The sequence below is a fragment of the Strigops habroptila genome, chromosome 4 (assembly GCF_004027225.2).
Source record: "Strigops habroptila isolate Jane chromosome 4, bStrHab1.2.pri, whole genome shotgun sequence".
Lineage (NCBI taxonomy): Eukaryota > Metazoa > Chordata > Aves > Psittaciformes > Psittacidae > Strigops > Strigops habroptila.
The window spans coordinates 75984901-75999510 of NC_046358.1; the positions used below are offsets into that span (position 1 = coordinate 75984901).

Genomic DNA, 14610 nt, shown 5'->3' on the forward strand with positions numbered 1-14610 from the left:
GCTGCAGCACTGGGAAAGGGTCGTGTTGGCATGAGCCATGGACGTGGTGGCACAGGACACCTGGCATGGGGTTCCTGGGGGAGCACTGCCCATGTGGGGTCACGGTCCCTGTCACAGCATCCTGCTGGCATGGGATAGTGGATCTTCTTGCGCTGCCTCAAGCTCCTGCAGCAGGATCAGGATTTCACGGAGGGGGAGAGCCAAACATCACGGCACTGCAGCGGCTCCCATCTGTCCCCAGGTTTGTCCCTGGGCACCTTGTCCTGGGCTGATTTGGGAGCCCATTGAGCCACCACAAGTCACCAATTCCAGGCAACACCATGTACCCCATAGGCAAGGGGACATGTCCTGTCCACTTTGGGGGTGTCCTCATCATCACCAGCACCACACCAGCAGCATGGCATGGGGATGGTGGGGGCCAGAGGTGCAGGATCACCATCTCCTGCCACCCTCACTTGTAGGGGACAGCCACTCAGCAGTGTCCCCAAAGCCTGGCTGTGGCAGAGTAGCCCCTAGGCCCATCACTGGAAGAGCCACTTTTGGGGGGCCATGACCCAGCTTTTTTCTGGGGAAAGGGACAAACTGGGAGGAAAACAAGAGCCCCTCCCAAGCCCAGGTCTCTCTGAAAACATAGGAGCAGGGGGGAGCCCCTGGCCCAGAGCTGGGAGTGGCGGGGAGGGGACAATGGCAAGGGAGCAGGCAGGATCTGGTCCTCAGCTGGGCACCACCAAGCACCATGGTGTGGAGGGGGACCAGGAGAGACCCACAGCCATGGGGAATGCCAAGAAGTGGGTGCCCCATGGGTAAAGATGGGTGACCCCCCAAAAAAAGCCACGGAGAGATGGGTGCCCCCACCTCGACAGAGCCATGAGGCAAGCCAACAGCCCCAGGGAGAGCCATGTGGAGATGAATGTCCCCCCAGCCATGGGGACACCCCCAACCTGGGACACCACAGGCGCCATCCACCTGACCTCAGCCTTACGGCCTCGCTAAAACCATCCCCAGACTCCCCTCATCTCAGCAACAAGCTGAGCCCCAATGTGCTCGTAGCATGTGCAGGCAGCACTGGCAGGACTCAGCTTTAAATATAGCCCGGCTGCTCAGCAGGAAACCTCGCTGGGGCCGGCATCCTCCTGCCTGCTCCCTGCCTGCAATTCCCACTGCAGGCAGCACTCCCTGCCCTCCCCACCAGCCCCAGGACCCCAAGAGGGGCCAGGGTCCCACAAGGCCCGGAGCTGACCCCATCCCATCACCCCCACAAACGTTAACACGGGGACCGAGCTTCTAAAAAACCAAGTACAAACTTTATTTTGTTTCTTTACAAAGGCACGAGCCTCTTTTTTTTTTTTCCACTTTCTTAACAAAATAGAATAGCTTCTCAATCAACACAAAGACCTGAAAATCGTAAAAAAAATACAAAATAAAAAAAAAAAAAAACAAAACGAAAAAAAAAAGGGGGGGGAGGAACCGAGAAACAGCTGCGGCGGGGGGGAACCTACCAAATACCACCCAGGCTCTACACACAACTGGCCTAAAACCCTACAGCCGGGCGGGGGTGGCGGGGGGGGACACACAAAATGGGGACCCCCCCACCTGCCATGACAGACCCAAGCGACACAATCACGAAATAGAAAAGATCTTCGGAGCTGACAGACCCCACAAACCGGATTAAGTGCTTAAAGGAGGGATGGGAGCGGGGTGGGGGGACAGAGACAGGGATGGGGGTTGGAATCAGCCCCCGAACCACCATCCCTGTGCCAAATAGGTGGGCATTGGAAACGCTGGGGGGTGGCACGTGCTGTCCCTCCTGCCTGTGCTCTGATGGCATAATCCCAGGATTTATTTTAGCCTCCCAAGGGGTTTTCCCTGCCCCACACAGAGTGTGGGAGCTGCGGTGGGGCAGGTTGTACCCTGAATCCAGGGATACCACCTTTGCTGCCGTGTCACTTGGCATCTCCCCCCTGCTTAAAAACGAACATTTAATTAAAAAAGAAAAAAAGAAAACAAACCATGAAAGAGAAGGAAAAACCAAATTAAGATCCCAACCAAAGGCCCCATCCCAAGGGAACACCATTGGGAACACCGGGGAGGCTGCCAACTTGGCAGGATGCCCCATGGGTCAGTGGGGGGGTTAATAACATGGGGTGGGGGGCTGCGACCCCCCGTCCCTAACATCCCCCCACCACCATCCCGCTGTGCCCCGAGCCCCTCGCATCCCCTGTGGCCACCCTCGAGTGCCCACCCCCCCAGTAGCCCCCCCGGGAGCTGCAGGGTGACCCTAGCCCGCTTCTAGCGCTCTGCTTTACAGTATTGGGAAAAGGTCATAAAAGAGACCCAAATCACGTTGTATTTTTTAAAAATCTCAGCATATTCTCTGACGTTCCCCCCCCGCCCCGGTCCCCAACCCGGCTGCTGGCCAGGGGGTGTCAGGGCAGCTCCCCGTCCCCCGAGGGCTCTTCTTTGCTCTGGTCCATGGAGTCACTGTCGTTGCCCTCGGTGTCAGAGGCGGTGTCAGAGGCAGAGGGCTCAGGGCAGGCGCGCGCCGGCGTCACGATGACGGCACGTCTCTGCTCCTCTTCCTGCAGCTGCTTCTCCTGCGTCCCCTCGATGTGCTGGATCGCCTGCCGAGGGCAACCGCCACCCATCAGGACATCGTGTCCCCTCTTCTGATGCACCCAGCTGGGTGAGGGACTCCCCCAAAGCATCCCCGCCGCCACCATCCTCCCCGGTGCCCCCCTTACCTGAACGATGGTGTCAAGGTTTTGCCGGGACGTGGAGACTGTGTTGATGACCGAGGACGGGCCCATGGTGACCACGGTGACGTGATGGGAGGGAGGCGGCGCTGGAACGATCACAGTGGGGTGGTGGGTGGGCGCTGGGGGAGCATGTGATGGCAGGAGCTGGGGAAAGAAGAAAAATCCCCCCAAGTCAGCATAGACCAGGGCACAGTGGCGATGGGGAGAGCATCACACTTTTTTGTGGAGCCCAAACTCCTTCAAGAGCCCATAAAAACTGAAGCAGCAGCTCAGCTGCTCCAGTTCACCCATCCTGGATGGACAGGAGAGGATGCCAGCTGAAAGCTGCATCACCTTAGCTTTGGCAGAGTGGAACATAAAGAACTCCCCGTATCCCAAAGGGAGAAAGATTTGGGCTTTTAAGCCAAGGAGAGGCAAGTGCCAGCCCTCCCATCGTCCCGACCTGCACAGCTGGGAACCTGCCGCGCCCTCCAAGCTCCTCATTAGAAGAGCAGATAGGAAGATCCGCCCTAGCAAGAGGCTAAGGAGAGTTCACCTAAAAATAGGCTGAACTTCCCCGGGAGGCGGCCAGCAGGGATCCTGCAGGGATGCAGCTCCACAGAAGCCGAGGGAGGGAGGAAGCTGGTTTTTCTCCCTCCCTTTGAAGCTTCCCAGACCGGCATCCCCCCGGCTGAGCTCCAGGGCGGCAGCGAGCAAGGACGGGTGCCAGCACCGCGCTCACCCTGCACTCGCCTCCTCGCTGCACCAGGCTGGCCAAAGGCTCCCCCCACTGTTGGCAAATCCAACTGTGCTGAGGGAAAAGGCAGAAGGCTCCATCCCTGCAGTCCTGCCACATCTGCCCGGCACCGCTGCCTGCCAGCTTGCCTGCTCCCCCTTCCCAGCCTGGTGGGTGGCAGGGAGCAGTCTGGAGGTCCCCAGAACTCAGCACGAGTCACCCAGCAAGAGGTGATCCCCCAGAGATGGGGCTGGCCTCCACACCACTGCAAACCACCCACCCCAGCACAGGGACCATGACCTGCGTCAACCACTGCTGGCATCACCCCGATGGGATGGATGTCACTTCATCACCCAAGAGTGAGGAAATATGTCTGCTGGGAGCTGGAGCAGGACCACAGCTCACCCACGTGGGAGCTGCTCTCCACTCGTGCCTGGTGGGGAGAGCCTAGCAGGGAGGAACATGGTGCTGGGGGGGTGAATTGGGGGTGGCCACATCCAGTGCCTCCCAGCACAGCCTTGGAAATCCATAGACTTGCTAGCGCCAAGCTGAATGAATCCCTGCCCACCAGAAAGCAACCTTCCCAAACAAAGCCATCCGCGCTGGGGAACGGAGCTGCTTGGAAGCTGCTGCAGCATGGTCCAAGCCATGATCCCCCCTGCCAAAACATGGGGTACCCATAAGCTGGAGTGGGTGCTGGAGTGGGCTGTGCACTGACCTTTTCCCAATTCTCCAAGGGAGAGAGCTTTTCTGGGACCTCATTGTCCATCCCAGCACCACAGGAGGTGCCAAGCACATCACCAAACCACCTGACCTCCTGTATTTCACTGCCCATGCACCCAGCTGCACCACTCGAGGGGTGGGAGGCTACTGGGGTGTCCTCATGGATGGGCTACAGCCAGGGTGGGCTGGGACAGCATCTGCACTCACCTGGGTTCGGATCTGCTGCTCACGCTCTAGCTTCTCCTGGTGCAGCAACCTCACCTGCTCCTGCTGCTGCTGGAGCTGCACTTGCTGAGCGATCACCTTCAGCTTCTCGGGGTACATGTGGGCCTCCAGGGAGCGAACCTGCCAGCCAAGAGAGCTCCGACATCAGTGGGGAGCCCTACCTGCTGCTGGCACAGCACCCCCCAATCCCCAGCTGCGGGCTGTCCCCCTCCATGCAGTGACCACGGCAGAGCCAGGGAGCCCACAGCCAAGCATGGAGCAGAGGTGGCCAGAGCACCCTTTACACTGTGGCTGCACCAGCGTCCCCAGGGAGCTCCCGCAGGGCTAGAGGATGCTAAAGGATGAGCCCAGACGGATCCAGCCCCGCGTGGCCTTACCTGCTCCTCCAGCATCATGCGGACCGAGCGCTCCTTGTCCAGTTGCTGCCGGAGCTCGATCATCTCCCGCCGCAGATCCTCGGCCTTCTCGTCCTCCCAGATGTCTGGTGAGCCAATCCCCTCGTCCTTGTCCTCTGCCCGTCGCCGTTTCGGGGAGGAGCCACTGAACTCCTGCAGTGGGAGGCATGATGTCAGGGGACAGGGACCAGCTCTGATGCTCTCCCTACCATCCAGACCATGTCTGAGTGATGCCATCCTCTTGGTCAACCCCCAGCACAGCTCCCTGCAGGAAAGGGTCTCCCTAGGGACATGGGATCGACACCTGGGGACAGATGGTTCCTGTGCTCTGAGCACACCCACCCTCCTGCTCCTCACTCCCCAGCCTCATGCAAACCCACTTCTCAAAGGGTGACACCCAGGACAGTTCAACTCAGCTGCCCCAGAGCTGAAGGTGCCACCAGGCTGTACTCAGACACCCCCAATGGAAAATGGGACCCCAGCCCCTCTCCCCCTGCCAAGCAAAGGCCAGGTTGAACAGCGCTCCCATGCCCTGCCAGGAAGGTGCAAAACCTGGCTTATTAGGGCAGAGGGTCTTGTCCTGACACCAAGGAACAGTGACGATGTCCCATCCCTTCCCGCCCCATCCCTGGGGCACACAAGCAGGTGCTACCTGGATGAACCGCTTGAGCTGGGTGTTCTGCTGCAGTAGCCGAGTCTTCTCCTGCTCCAGGGAGAAGATGTACTCAGCTGTCTGCTGGAGGATGGCCGCCTGTGGGAGAGCCAGGAGGGGAACACTGAGGCAGGAGAGACCGCGGCATCTCCTCAAGCCCCGCTCCAGCCAAGCTCCCTCCCTGCCTGGAACGCAGCAGCACTGCTTCTTGCCTGGCCCCAGTGTCTCCATCCAGGTTCTGCTTCACTCCTGGGTTTCCCCTGGGAATTCTATCATGGTGAACCTCCAGTTCACTCATCCCAGGAACCCAAGTGGCAGCGAAGTACCAGCTCCTCACCCCACTTGCCTCCAGAGTGGGGCCACCTTGTCACTGAGACACCTGCCACCCCGCTCCCAGGGCACTGAGTGCTGTCACGTGCACCCAGCCCACTCTGAGACACCAGGGTTGCAATGCACACCCGCTCCCATGAGGAAAGCTCTCCAGGAGAGACCTCCATCACTGAATCAACATATGCAAATACCCCAATTACTCTTACAGCCCTGTCCTGCCCAACAAGGAACGCTGAAAACCTCCACGTGCAGAACAGTGTCTGCATCCCGCTCACCTTGCTGAGCTTCTCCCCATCCGTGTGTGGGATGAGGGTTTTCAGAGACTGGAAGCCAGCATTGATGCTCTGCATCCGCCGTCTCTCGTTGCTGTTGGCGATTTCCCTGCGTATCCGCCGCTCCTGGTCCCGCTGGGTCTCTGGAGTCAACGGGATGTTAGCCAAGCTATGAGAAAGGCACAGAGTTAGGGAGAAGGGGGCTGCACCCCTGCCACCATGTTGCCCCCGCTTGTCCCCCCTCACTTTGCAATGATGATGCCAACCACCAATGGGATGGCAAACACGAAGGGGATGATTGCTGTAACGCTGGCGAGCACAAAAGTGGGTGGGTGAGTTTCTCCAACCCCATATCCGAAGGTCTGGGGGACGCATCGACTGAATGGCCCCACTGCAGACTCCCCGGCTCTGCTGGGCTCAGACTGCGGCTGCCTGACGCCAGCACCAGCAGCAAGGCTGGGCACGGCAGGGACCCCTGGGCAGGCGAGGGAGGCTGTGAGCCGGCCGGCTGTGTCCCCACAGGGCCGGCCAGCGTGTGTGGCCCCGGGAAGGCGGCTCCCTCCCTCCCGCCCCGCTGATGGCTTCCAGATGACAGCTCCCAGCAGAGAAGCCCCCGTCCCACCCCAAGCCGCAGCTCCTGCCTGCTTCCTGCCGCTGCCTCCTCGCCCCCCACACCCTCACCCCGCAGATGGGCCAGGAAAGGCCTCCCAGAGCTGGCGACGCCATCAGCAGCAAGTGGGGACAGCGGCAGGGAGGGATATGGGTAGCCAAGGCCAACATCCATGGGTCAGGGTCACCGACCCCCCCAAGCAAAGCCCGCTGCTGTGAGGCTCTGTCTTCTTCACCCACACCCCGCTTCCCCAAGAGCCCAGGGAGCATGGCAAGTGAATGTTGGCAAGGGTTTTGGATCATGGGGATGGCGAGCCTGCCAGGTAGTGGCCAGCACCAGCAATTAATAAGCCAAGTGCAGGGCAATACCTGGCAGTGACACCAAACCAATGCGACCAGCAGCCCCTGCCACACCACCGGCCACTTCACCTCCCCACTGCTGCCAGCAGCAGCTCTCCCCGGGGTGCACGCAAGCACCCAGCACCCACCAGGCAGGCCGCCGGCGCCGAGGATGCTGCAAGGCATCGAAGACTAAACACAACAGCCGGGCTATGGCGCAAGGCAAGATAAGACGGCTCCAGCCTCCCGCCCAGGTGCCCAGCAGCTCCGGGAAAGGGAGACGGGACCGTCCCACCCAGCGTCTTGCCAGCGTGGGGCTGAAAAGCAAAGCCTGGCATCCTGCCCTCCTTGTGGTCCCAGCAAGGCCGTGGAAGAACCATGCAGGTTTGGGAGCCCTAAGTGGCAAAGCCAAGCCCTTCTTGCTGCACTGCCACGTGCCCAAGCAGCGTCCAGAGGCTCCCAGGCCACCTATTGCCTGTTGTGACCAGGGAATGCACCACAACTCCTCCAAGATACATGGCATGGGGAAAGATGCTCATCCCAGAGGGATGGGAAAGGATACCAGTTTAGCTCAGGGGGACAAGGAAAGAGAACAGCTCATCGCAGAGGGATGGGGAAAGATCCCAGCTCAGCACACGGGGCCAGGAAGATGTTTGTCCCCAGGCACTGAGGCAGCATCCCAGTGCGGGCTGGCACTGGGTGCTGAGTGCCCGCTGCACTAGTTCTCTCCCGTGCAGTTCCCAGTGGGTGTCCTGGGGATTGCAGAGCTGCAATGGATGCCTGGGGGTCTGCACTACTCACAGGGAGCAGCCATCCACTGCACGGACCAAGAGCTGCCTGCAGTGGGATGGTGGCACAAGGCTCCCCTCCAGCGGTGGCCATCACCCCTCCCTGCTCCTGCCGAAACCAGCTCCAAACTTGGCCCCAAAACACATCAAAACCCAGCAGGTCTCAGGGACACCATCCCTTCACACGGGCAGAGTCTGTTCCCCATCTCCCTGCAGCAATGCCTGGTGGGGCCAGAGAGGTGGCCAGAGTGCCGCTCTGGGATGTTGGAGCGCCAGCTGCAGCCATGCAAGGGGAATGGGACGGAGAGGCCCAAGACTGGGCAGCACGGAAGCGGTTTCTTAAATACCGGGGAAGGAGGAAGAGCCTGCTTCCTCGCCAGCAGACCTCCCGCAACCTGCCCCAGCTGCTCTTCCTGGGAAGAGACCCAAGAAGTGACAGTGAAGTATGGAAAGGGGGAAAAACCCCATAGATTCAGAAGCTGGCCTGGCACCCAGCACTGCCAGGGATGGGGCAGGACAGAGGCAGGGTGAGCAGGTGGCACCATGGCACCACTGGAGCCCTGGCACAGGAAAGAAACCCCCAGAGTGTCCCCAGCCTGGAGCTGGTGCGGCAGGTTTGGGTCAGGTGAGTAGAATTTGGTCCTTCCCACCCTGGTGGTCCGGCAGCCCCTGGCACAGCCTGGCAGGAATGTCACACTCGCCCAGACCTCAACAGTAACAAACCCGCAGGGCTGTTGGAGCTGGCTGATGCCATGCTGCTTCTGCCCACACGAGGAGGAGGCTGGGGAGGCAGGTGAGGAGGCTGGGGGCAAAACTGGCCCCATTCTGCCCACAACCGGTGCTGCGGTTTGCACTGGTGGGCACTGGAGGCACAGCAGTGCAGGAAGCATGTCCCCAAGCTTGCAGTCAGGGTGTCCCAAGCCCCCTGAAGTCACAGGCAGGGTGCCCCCAAGCTTGCAAGCAGGATATCCCATGCTTGTACACAGGGTATGCCCAAGCCCAAAGGCAGGATGTCCCTAAGCTCCCAGGATGGGTATCCCCAAGCTCACTAAGCCCACAGGCAAACTGCCCCTAAGGTTGCAGGCAAGGTATACCTGAGCTCACAGGCAGAGTGTACCCAAGCTCACAGGCAGGGTGTCTCCCAGCACCCCGAACTTGAAGGCAGGGCATCTCCCATCGCCTGGAGCTCGAAGGCAGGGTATCCCAGAACTCAGGGTGGTGGAAAGGCAGCGAGGCTCCCTCAGAGCTCTGCCCCACACCAGGGGCAGGTGTGGGGCGTGCAGCCCCCCAACCTTGGGCACGATGTCCACATTTCCCTGCCCCATGCACTCGCCCTCCCACCCAGGCCACCAGCCCACATCGGGCCACAGCAACCCACAGTGAACAACATGGGGGACGCTGAAGAAGCCGCCCCACGGCTGCACCCCCCGGGGGCCTCAGGTGAGGGCACCACCCGAGCACCACCGGGCTGCACCCCCGGCCCCAGGTGTGCCCGTGGGGCAGCGGGGACCTGGGGCCGGGCCGCCTCCGAGGGAGAGAGCGTGTGGGCTCGGGCTGGCGGGGCGGGCCCCGAGGGGCCGCGGCTGCCCCACACGTGTAGCGTGTAGTGGGGCCCTGCTGAGCGCTGCCCCACAGCGGCTCCACGGGCGCGGGCCGCCCCACACACGCGGCCGGGCCCCACGGCGAGGCAGGCCCGGGATGGGGGGTGTCCTGAGCCGCTGCCCCGGTCCCGGAGCGCCGCGGGCCGTCCCGCATGGCCCCGCGGGGCCTGCGCCGCCCCCCACGCGTGGCGGGGCCCGCCCGCCGCCGCCTCCCCGCCAGGCCCCGCCGGCCCGGGGCGGCCCCGCGGCTCCAGCCCCATGCCCGGCCGGGGTGCGGGGGTTCAGGGGCTGCCCCGATCCGCCGGGACTCCCCCGCCGCGTCCGCGGGCTTTGTGCCGCCACCTCCCCGCACTACATGTCCCGGCAGCCCCGGCCGCGACCCGCCTCCTCCGGGAGGGCTGCAGAGTCACGGCCAGGCCCGGCAGTAAACACACCCCCCCGCACACCCCGCCGGACCCCCCCGCACCCCTTTAACCCCCCCACACCTCCAGACCCCCCCAACCCCACGGGGCAGCAGGGCCGAGCGGGCCGCGCCTCCCCCTTCCTCCCGCCACGCGTGGCCGCCCGGCCCCATGTGCGCGGCGGGACCACGTGCGGGCGGTGGGACTGCGGCGGCCGCGCTGCGCTTCCCCCTCACCCCAAGATCACCCCCAAACCCGCCCCCCACATGCGGTCCGAGGGTACCGAGCCCCGCGCCGAGCCCCCCGCACCCCCCGGCCCCCACCTGCAGAGCCCGCCGATGACCTCCTTCTCGGATTTCCTGAAGTGCTGCAGCGACGGCACCTTCTGGGCCGGCACCATGAAGTACTCCATGCCGGGGCGGCGGGGGGGCGGCCGGGCCCGGCTCCGGCTCCGGCTCCGGCTCCGGCGGCCTCTGCCTGCGGCTCAAGGCGGGAAACAGCTGGTGCGAGCACGGCGGCTCCCGCCCGCCGCCGCCGCCTCCCCCCGCCTGCCCGCCCCCGGCGGCGCCGCCTCCGCCTCCGCCAGCCACCGGCCCATGTAAACAAAGGACGGCGCGGGGAGCGCGGGGCGCGGGTGCGACCCCGGCACCACCCCACGGCGGGACTCGGCAGCGGGGGGTCCTGCCCCGGCCCGTCCCGCCCGGTCCGACCTGCGCGTCCCCAGCCCGTACACCCCGTCCCATCCTGCGCAGCTTCGTCCCACTCCGACCTGTCCCCATCCCATCCTGACCTGTCTCCATCCCGACCTGTCTCCATCCCATCCTATGCCATTCCATTCCGACCTGTCCCCATCCCATCCTGACCTGTTCCCATCCCATCCTATCCCATCGCATTCCGACCTGTCCCCATCCCATCCCAAGCTGTCCCTGTTCCATCTTGACCCATCCCCATCCCATTCTGACCTGTCCCCATCCCACCCTATCACATCGCATTCCGACCTGTCCCAACCTGACCCATCCCCACCCTGACCTGTCCCCATCCCATCCTACCCCATCGCATTCCGACCTGTCCCCATCCCATCCTGACCTGTTCCCATCCCATCCTATGCCATCGCATTCCGACCTGTCCCCATCCCATCCTATCCCATCGCATTCCGACCTGTCCCCATCCCATCCTGACCTGTTCCCATCCCATCCTATGCCATCGCATTCCGACCTGTCCCCATCCCATCCTATCCCATCGCATTCCGACCTGTCCCCATCCCATCCTGACCTGTTCCCATCCCATCCTATGCCATCGCATTCCGACCTGTCCCCATCCCATCCTATCCCATCGCATTCCGACCTGTCCCCATCCCATCCTGACCTGTTCCCATCCCATCCTATGCCATCGCATTCCGACCTGTCCCCATCCCATCCTATCCCATCGCATTCTGACCTGTCCCCATCCCATCCTGACCTGTTCCCATCCCATCCTATCCCATTGCATTCCGACCTGTCCCCATCCCATCCCAAGCTGTCCCTGTTCCATCCTGACCCATCCCCATCCCATTCTGACCTGTCCCCATCCCACCCTATCACATCCCATTCCGACCTGTCCCAACCTGACCCATCCCCACCCTGACCTGTCCCCATCCCATCCTATCCCATCCAATCCAACCCATCCCATCTAACCTGTCCCTGTCCCATCCTGATCCATCCCCATCTCATCTTATCCCATCTGGCCCCGTCCCCATCCACTCCTACCATATCTCATCCCATCCTATCATGACTCCTTGTCCCCATTACATCCTGTCTCATCCCATCCCACCCTGTCCCTATCCTATCCTATCGTATCCTATCCCATCCCATTCCAACCTATTCCCAACCCATCCTATCCCATCCTGTCCTGACCTGCCCCCATCCCACCCTGTCCATCCTGTCCCATCCCATCTCCTCCCATATGGCACTGTCCCCATATGATCCTATCCTTCCCTATCCCATCCTGACCTCTTGTCACCATTGCATCCTGTCCTCATCCCATCCTGCCTTACCCCATCCCATCCCATCCCACCCCACCCCACCCTGCCCTCTCCTATCCTATCCTATCCCATCCTATCCTATCCTATCCTATCCTACCCCAACCTGTATCCATCCCATCCTATTCCACCCTGTCCTGATCTGTCCCCATCCCATCCCATCTTGTCCCATCCTCACCCATCCCCATCCCATCTCATCGCACTTGGCCCTGTCCCCATCCAATCCTATCCTACCCTATCCCATCCCATCCCATCTCATCCTATCCTATTCTGGCCTCTTGTACCCACTGCAACCTATCCTCATCCCATCCTACCACATCCCATCCCACCATGCCCTAGCCCTATCCCATCCCAACCTGTCCTCATCCCATCCTATCCCATCCTGTCCTGTCACCATTCCATCCCACCTCATCCCATCCTGCCCAGCCTTATCCCATCCCAACCTATCCCTATCCCATCCCAACCTGTCCCTATCCCATCCTGACCTTTCTGCATCCCATCTCATCCCATCCGGCCCTGTCCCTACCCTATCCTACCCTACCCTATCCCATCCCATTCTATCCTGATCTCTTGTCCCCATTGCACCCTATATTCATCCCATCCCAACCTGACCTGTCTTGGTCCCATCCTATCCTACCCTATCCATCTATTCTGACCTCTCTTGTACCAATCCCATCCTATCTTGTCCTGTTCCCATCCTATCCCACCTTATTTTCAACCCATTACATCTCATCCTGCCCTATCCTATCCTATCTTATCCCCATCCTATCCTATCGTATCCTGTGCCATCCTATCCCAACCTACCTTGTCCCTATCCACTCCCATCCTGTCCTCATGCCATCCAGTTCCACCCTGTCCAACCTCATCTGATTCTGCCCCATCCCATCCTATCCCATCCTATCCTGCCTTAGTCTGATCACAGCCTATCCTATCCTATCCTATCCTATCCTATCCTATCCTATCCTATCCTATCCTATGCTATCCCACGCTATCCTATCCTATGCTATCCTATCCTAGCCCATCCTGCCCTGACCTATTCCCACGCCATCCCACCCCTGTCCCATCCTGTCCTACCCCATTGATTGCATCCCCATCTCATCCCTGTTGCCAGCTCCCGCTCCCTCCATGACCCTGGGGCACTGCACCCCCTCCTCTGCCCCACAGCATGCCATAGAGCCTGGCCCTGCCCTGTGGGGGTGACTGGGGGGACAGGAGCTGCCGGGATGGGAAGAGGCTTTGGGGACTGGCAGGGGCCAGAGGGCTGCCACAGGGCTCAGTGTTTTGGGGGTGACAGGGGTCACATGGCTGGTGGGGGGCATGGGGCTGGCAGGAGCCATGCAGGACCCCCGGGGCTCCGTGGGGGTCTCCCAAAAGCCCCCCCCGCACTGCCTGCGTGGGGCCAGGGCCACCGCAGTGGGGACACGAGCGGGGGGGCCAGCGCATGGCCTGTCCCCCGGGCGGGCAGGATCCCCCCCTCCTTCCCCGGCGCAGCCCCGCTTGGAGCTGGCAGGACAGGTTCTGCCTGGCCCCGGCCCATCCCTCCGCGGGGGCCTCTCTGCCGGGGGCTGCGGCATAGCCCCACGGTGCGGGGACACCCGCCACCCCGCCCCCGCCTGGCGGGGCCGGTGCTGGCAGCCAGAGCTCGGGCATCGCCCGCACCCCCCGCCGTGGCCCCCCCCATCACTCCTTTCATCCCCGCATCCCCCCACACCTGCCGGGGGGGGGTCCCCAGACCCGCTGCCGCCCTCCTGCTTGTGTGTGGCAGGGACCAGGGTGTCGCCGGGGTGGGGGCCCCATCGGGGAGCACTTTGGGACCGGGAAGGGAGGTGATGGTGGTGTCCGGTGAAGGGGCGCCGGTGACCCGAAGGGACCCCAGGCTAGGGACACCGAGTCACCGCATGTCCCCGTTCCCACCGGAGCCACCACCACTGTGGGTGGCATTGAAGCGCCCCCCCATCTCCCCCCAAGACGCAGCTCAGCCTATTTCCATTATTTTGGGGGGCAGAGAAATCGGGGTTCCCCTCCCTCCCCTTTTTGGGAAAAAGCCTCAGAAAAGGGAATGTGTTGGGGACACAGCAGCACCCCCCAAAAAAACACGGGTGGGGGGTGATTTCCCCCCTCCCCCGTGTGCCCCCCTGTTGCTGCTCCCAGCAGGACCCCCCGGGGCGGGACGCGCCGCGGCCACCCGCATGTGCAGCGCGGGCCAGGCCCCCCCGCGGCCCCGGGAGGGAGTTTCCCCCCCGCCCCCCCGGTGCGGGCTGCAGCATCCGGGCCGGCCCCGCCACATCCTGCCGCCGGAAGGAGCCGCGGCCCCGGCGCCCCGGGACAACCCCCCCGGGGGTGACGTCATGCGGAGGCCCCCGCCAGGCGTGACGCCAGCCGCGCTCCGTGACGTCACGCGACTGGCGGGCGGCACCGCTCCTGAGGGGAGGGGGATCCCCCTCACACCCCCGGTGTGACCCCCCCCGAGCGGCCCCGGTGCGGGGTGGGGGGGGGAGGCTCCTGTGGGCGCCGCCTCCCGCTGCCTGCATCGCCGCTGGGGGTCCCCCCCCGCCCCCGCCGCGCCACGTCCCCGGGGGGGGGAAGGACACGGACACAGAGGGGGGGAGCTCGGCTCTGCCGCAGCGCCGGGGTGACCTTGTGCCGGGGGTGTCCCCGCGTGTCCCTGCCTGTGTCCCCCACAACGGGGCGGGGCTCGCCCCCGCGGCCCCCCGCCGTGCCCCCCGGTGCCCCCCGCGGCGGGGAGGGGCTGGCCCCGGCCCCCGCCCAGCTCCCGCCCGCAGCCGG

At 63.0% G+C, this 14610-nt stretch overlaps 1 protein-coding gene across 1 annotated transcript; it reads right to left on the bottom strand.

Annotated features, from left to right (window-relative positions):
* Positions 1-1280: 1280 nt before the first annotated feature.
* On the bottom strand, positions 1281-10365 carry TFAP4 (transcription factor AP-4). Its single transcript, XM_030482381.1, has 7 exons — positions 10130-10365; positions 6072-6237; positions 5467-5565; positions 4797-4967; positions 4402-4539; positions 2742-2900; positions 1281-2621 (listed from the first exon to the last, which is right to left on the bottom strand). Exons 1-7 carry the CDS (start codon positions 10216-10218, stop codon positions 2427-2429), a joined length of 1017 nt encoding a protein of 338 aa, XP_030338241.1. The 5' UTR covers positions 10219-10365; the 3' UTR covers positions 1281-2426.
* Positions 10366-14610: the final 4245 nt, after the last annotated feature.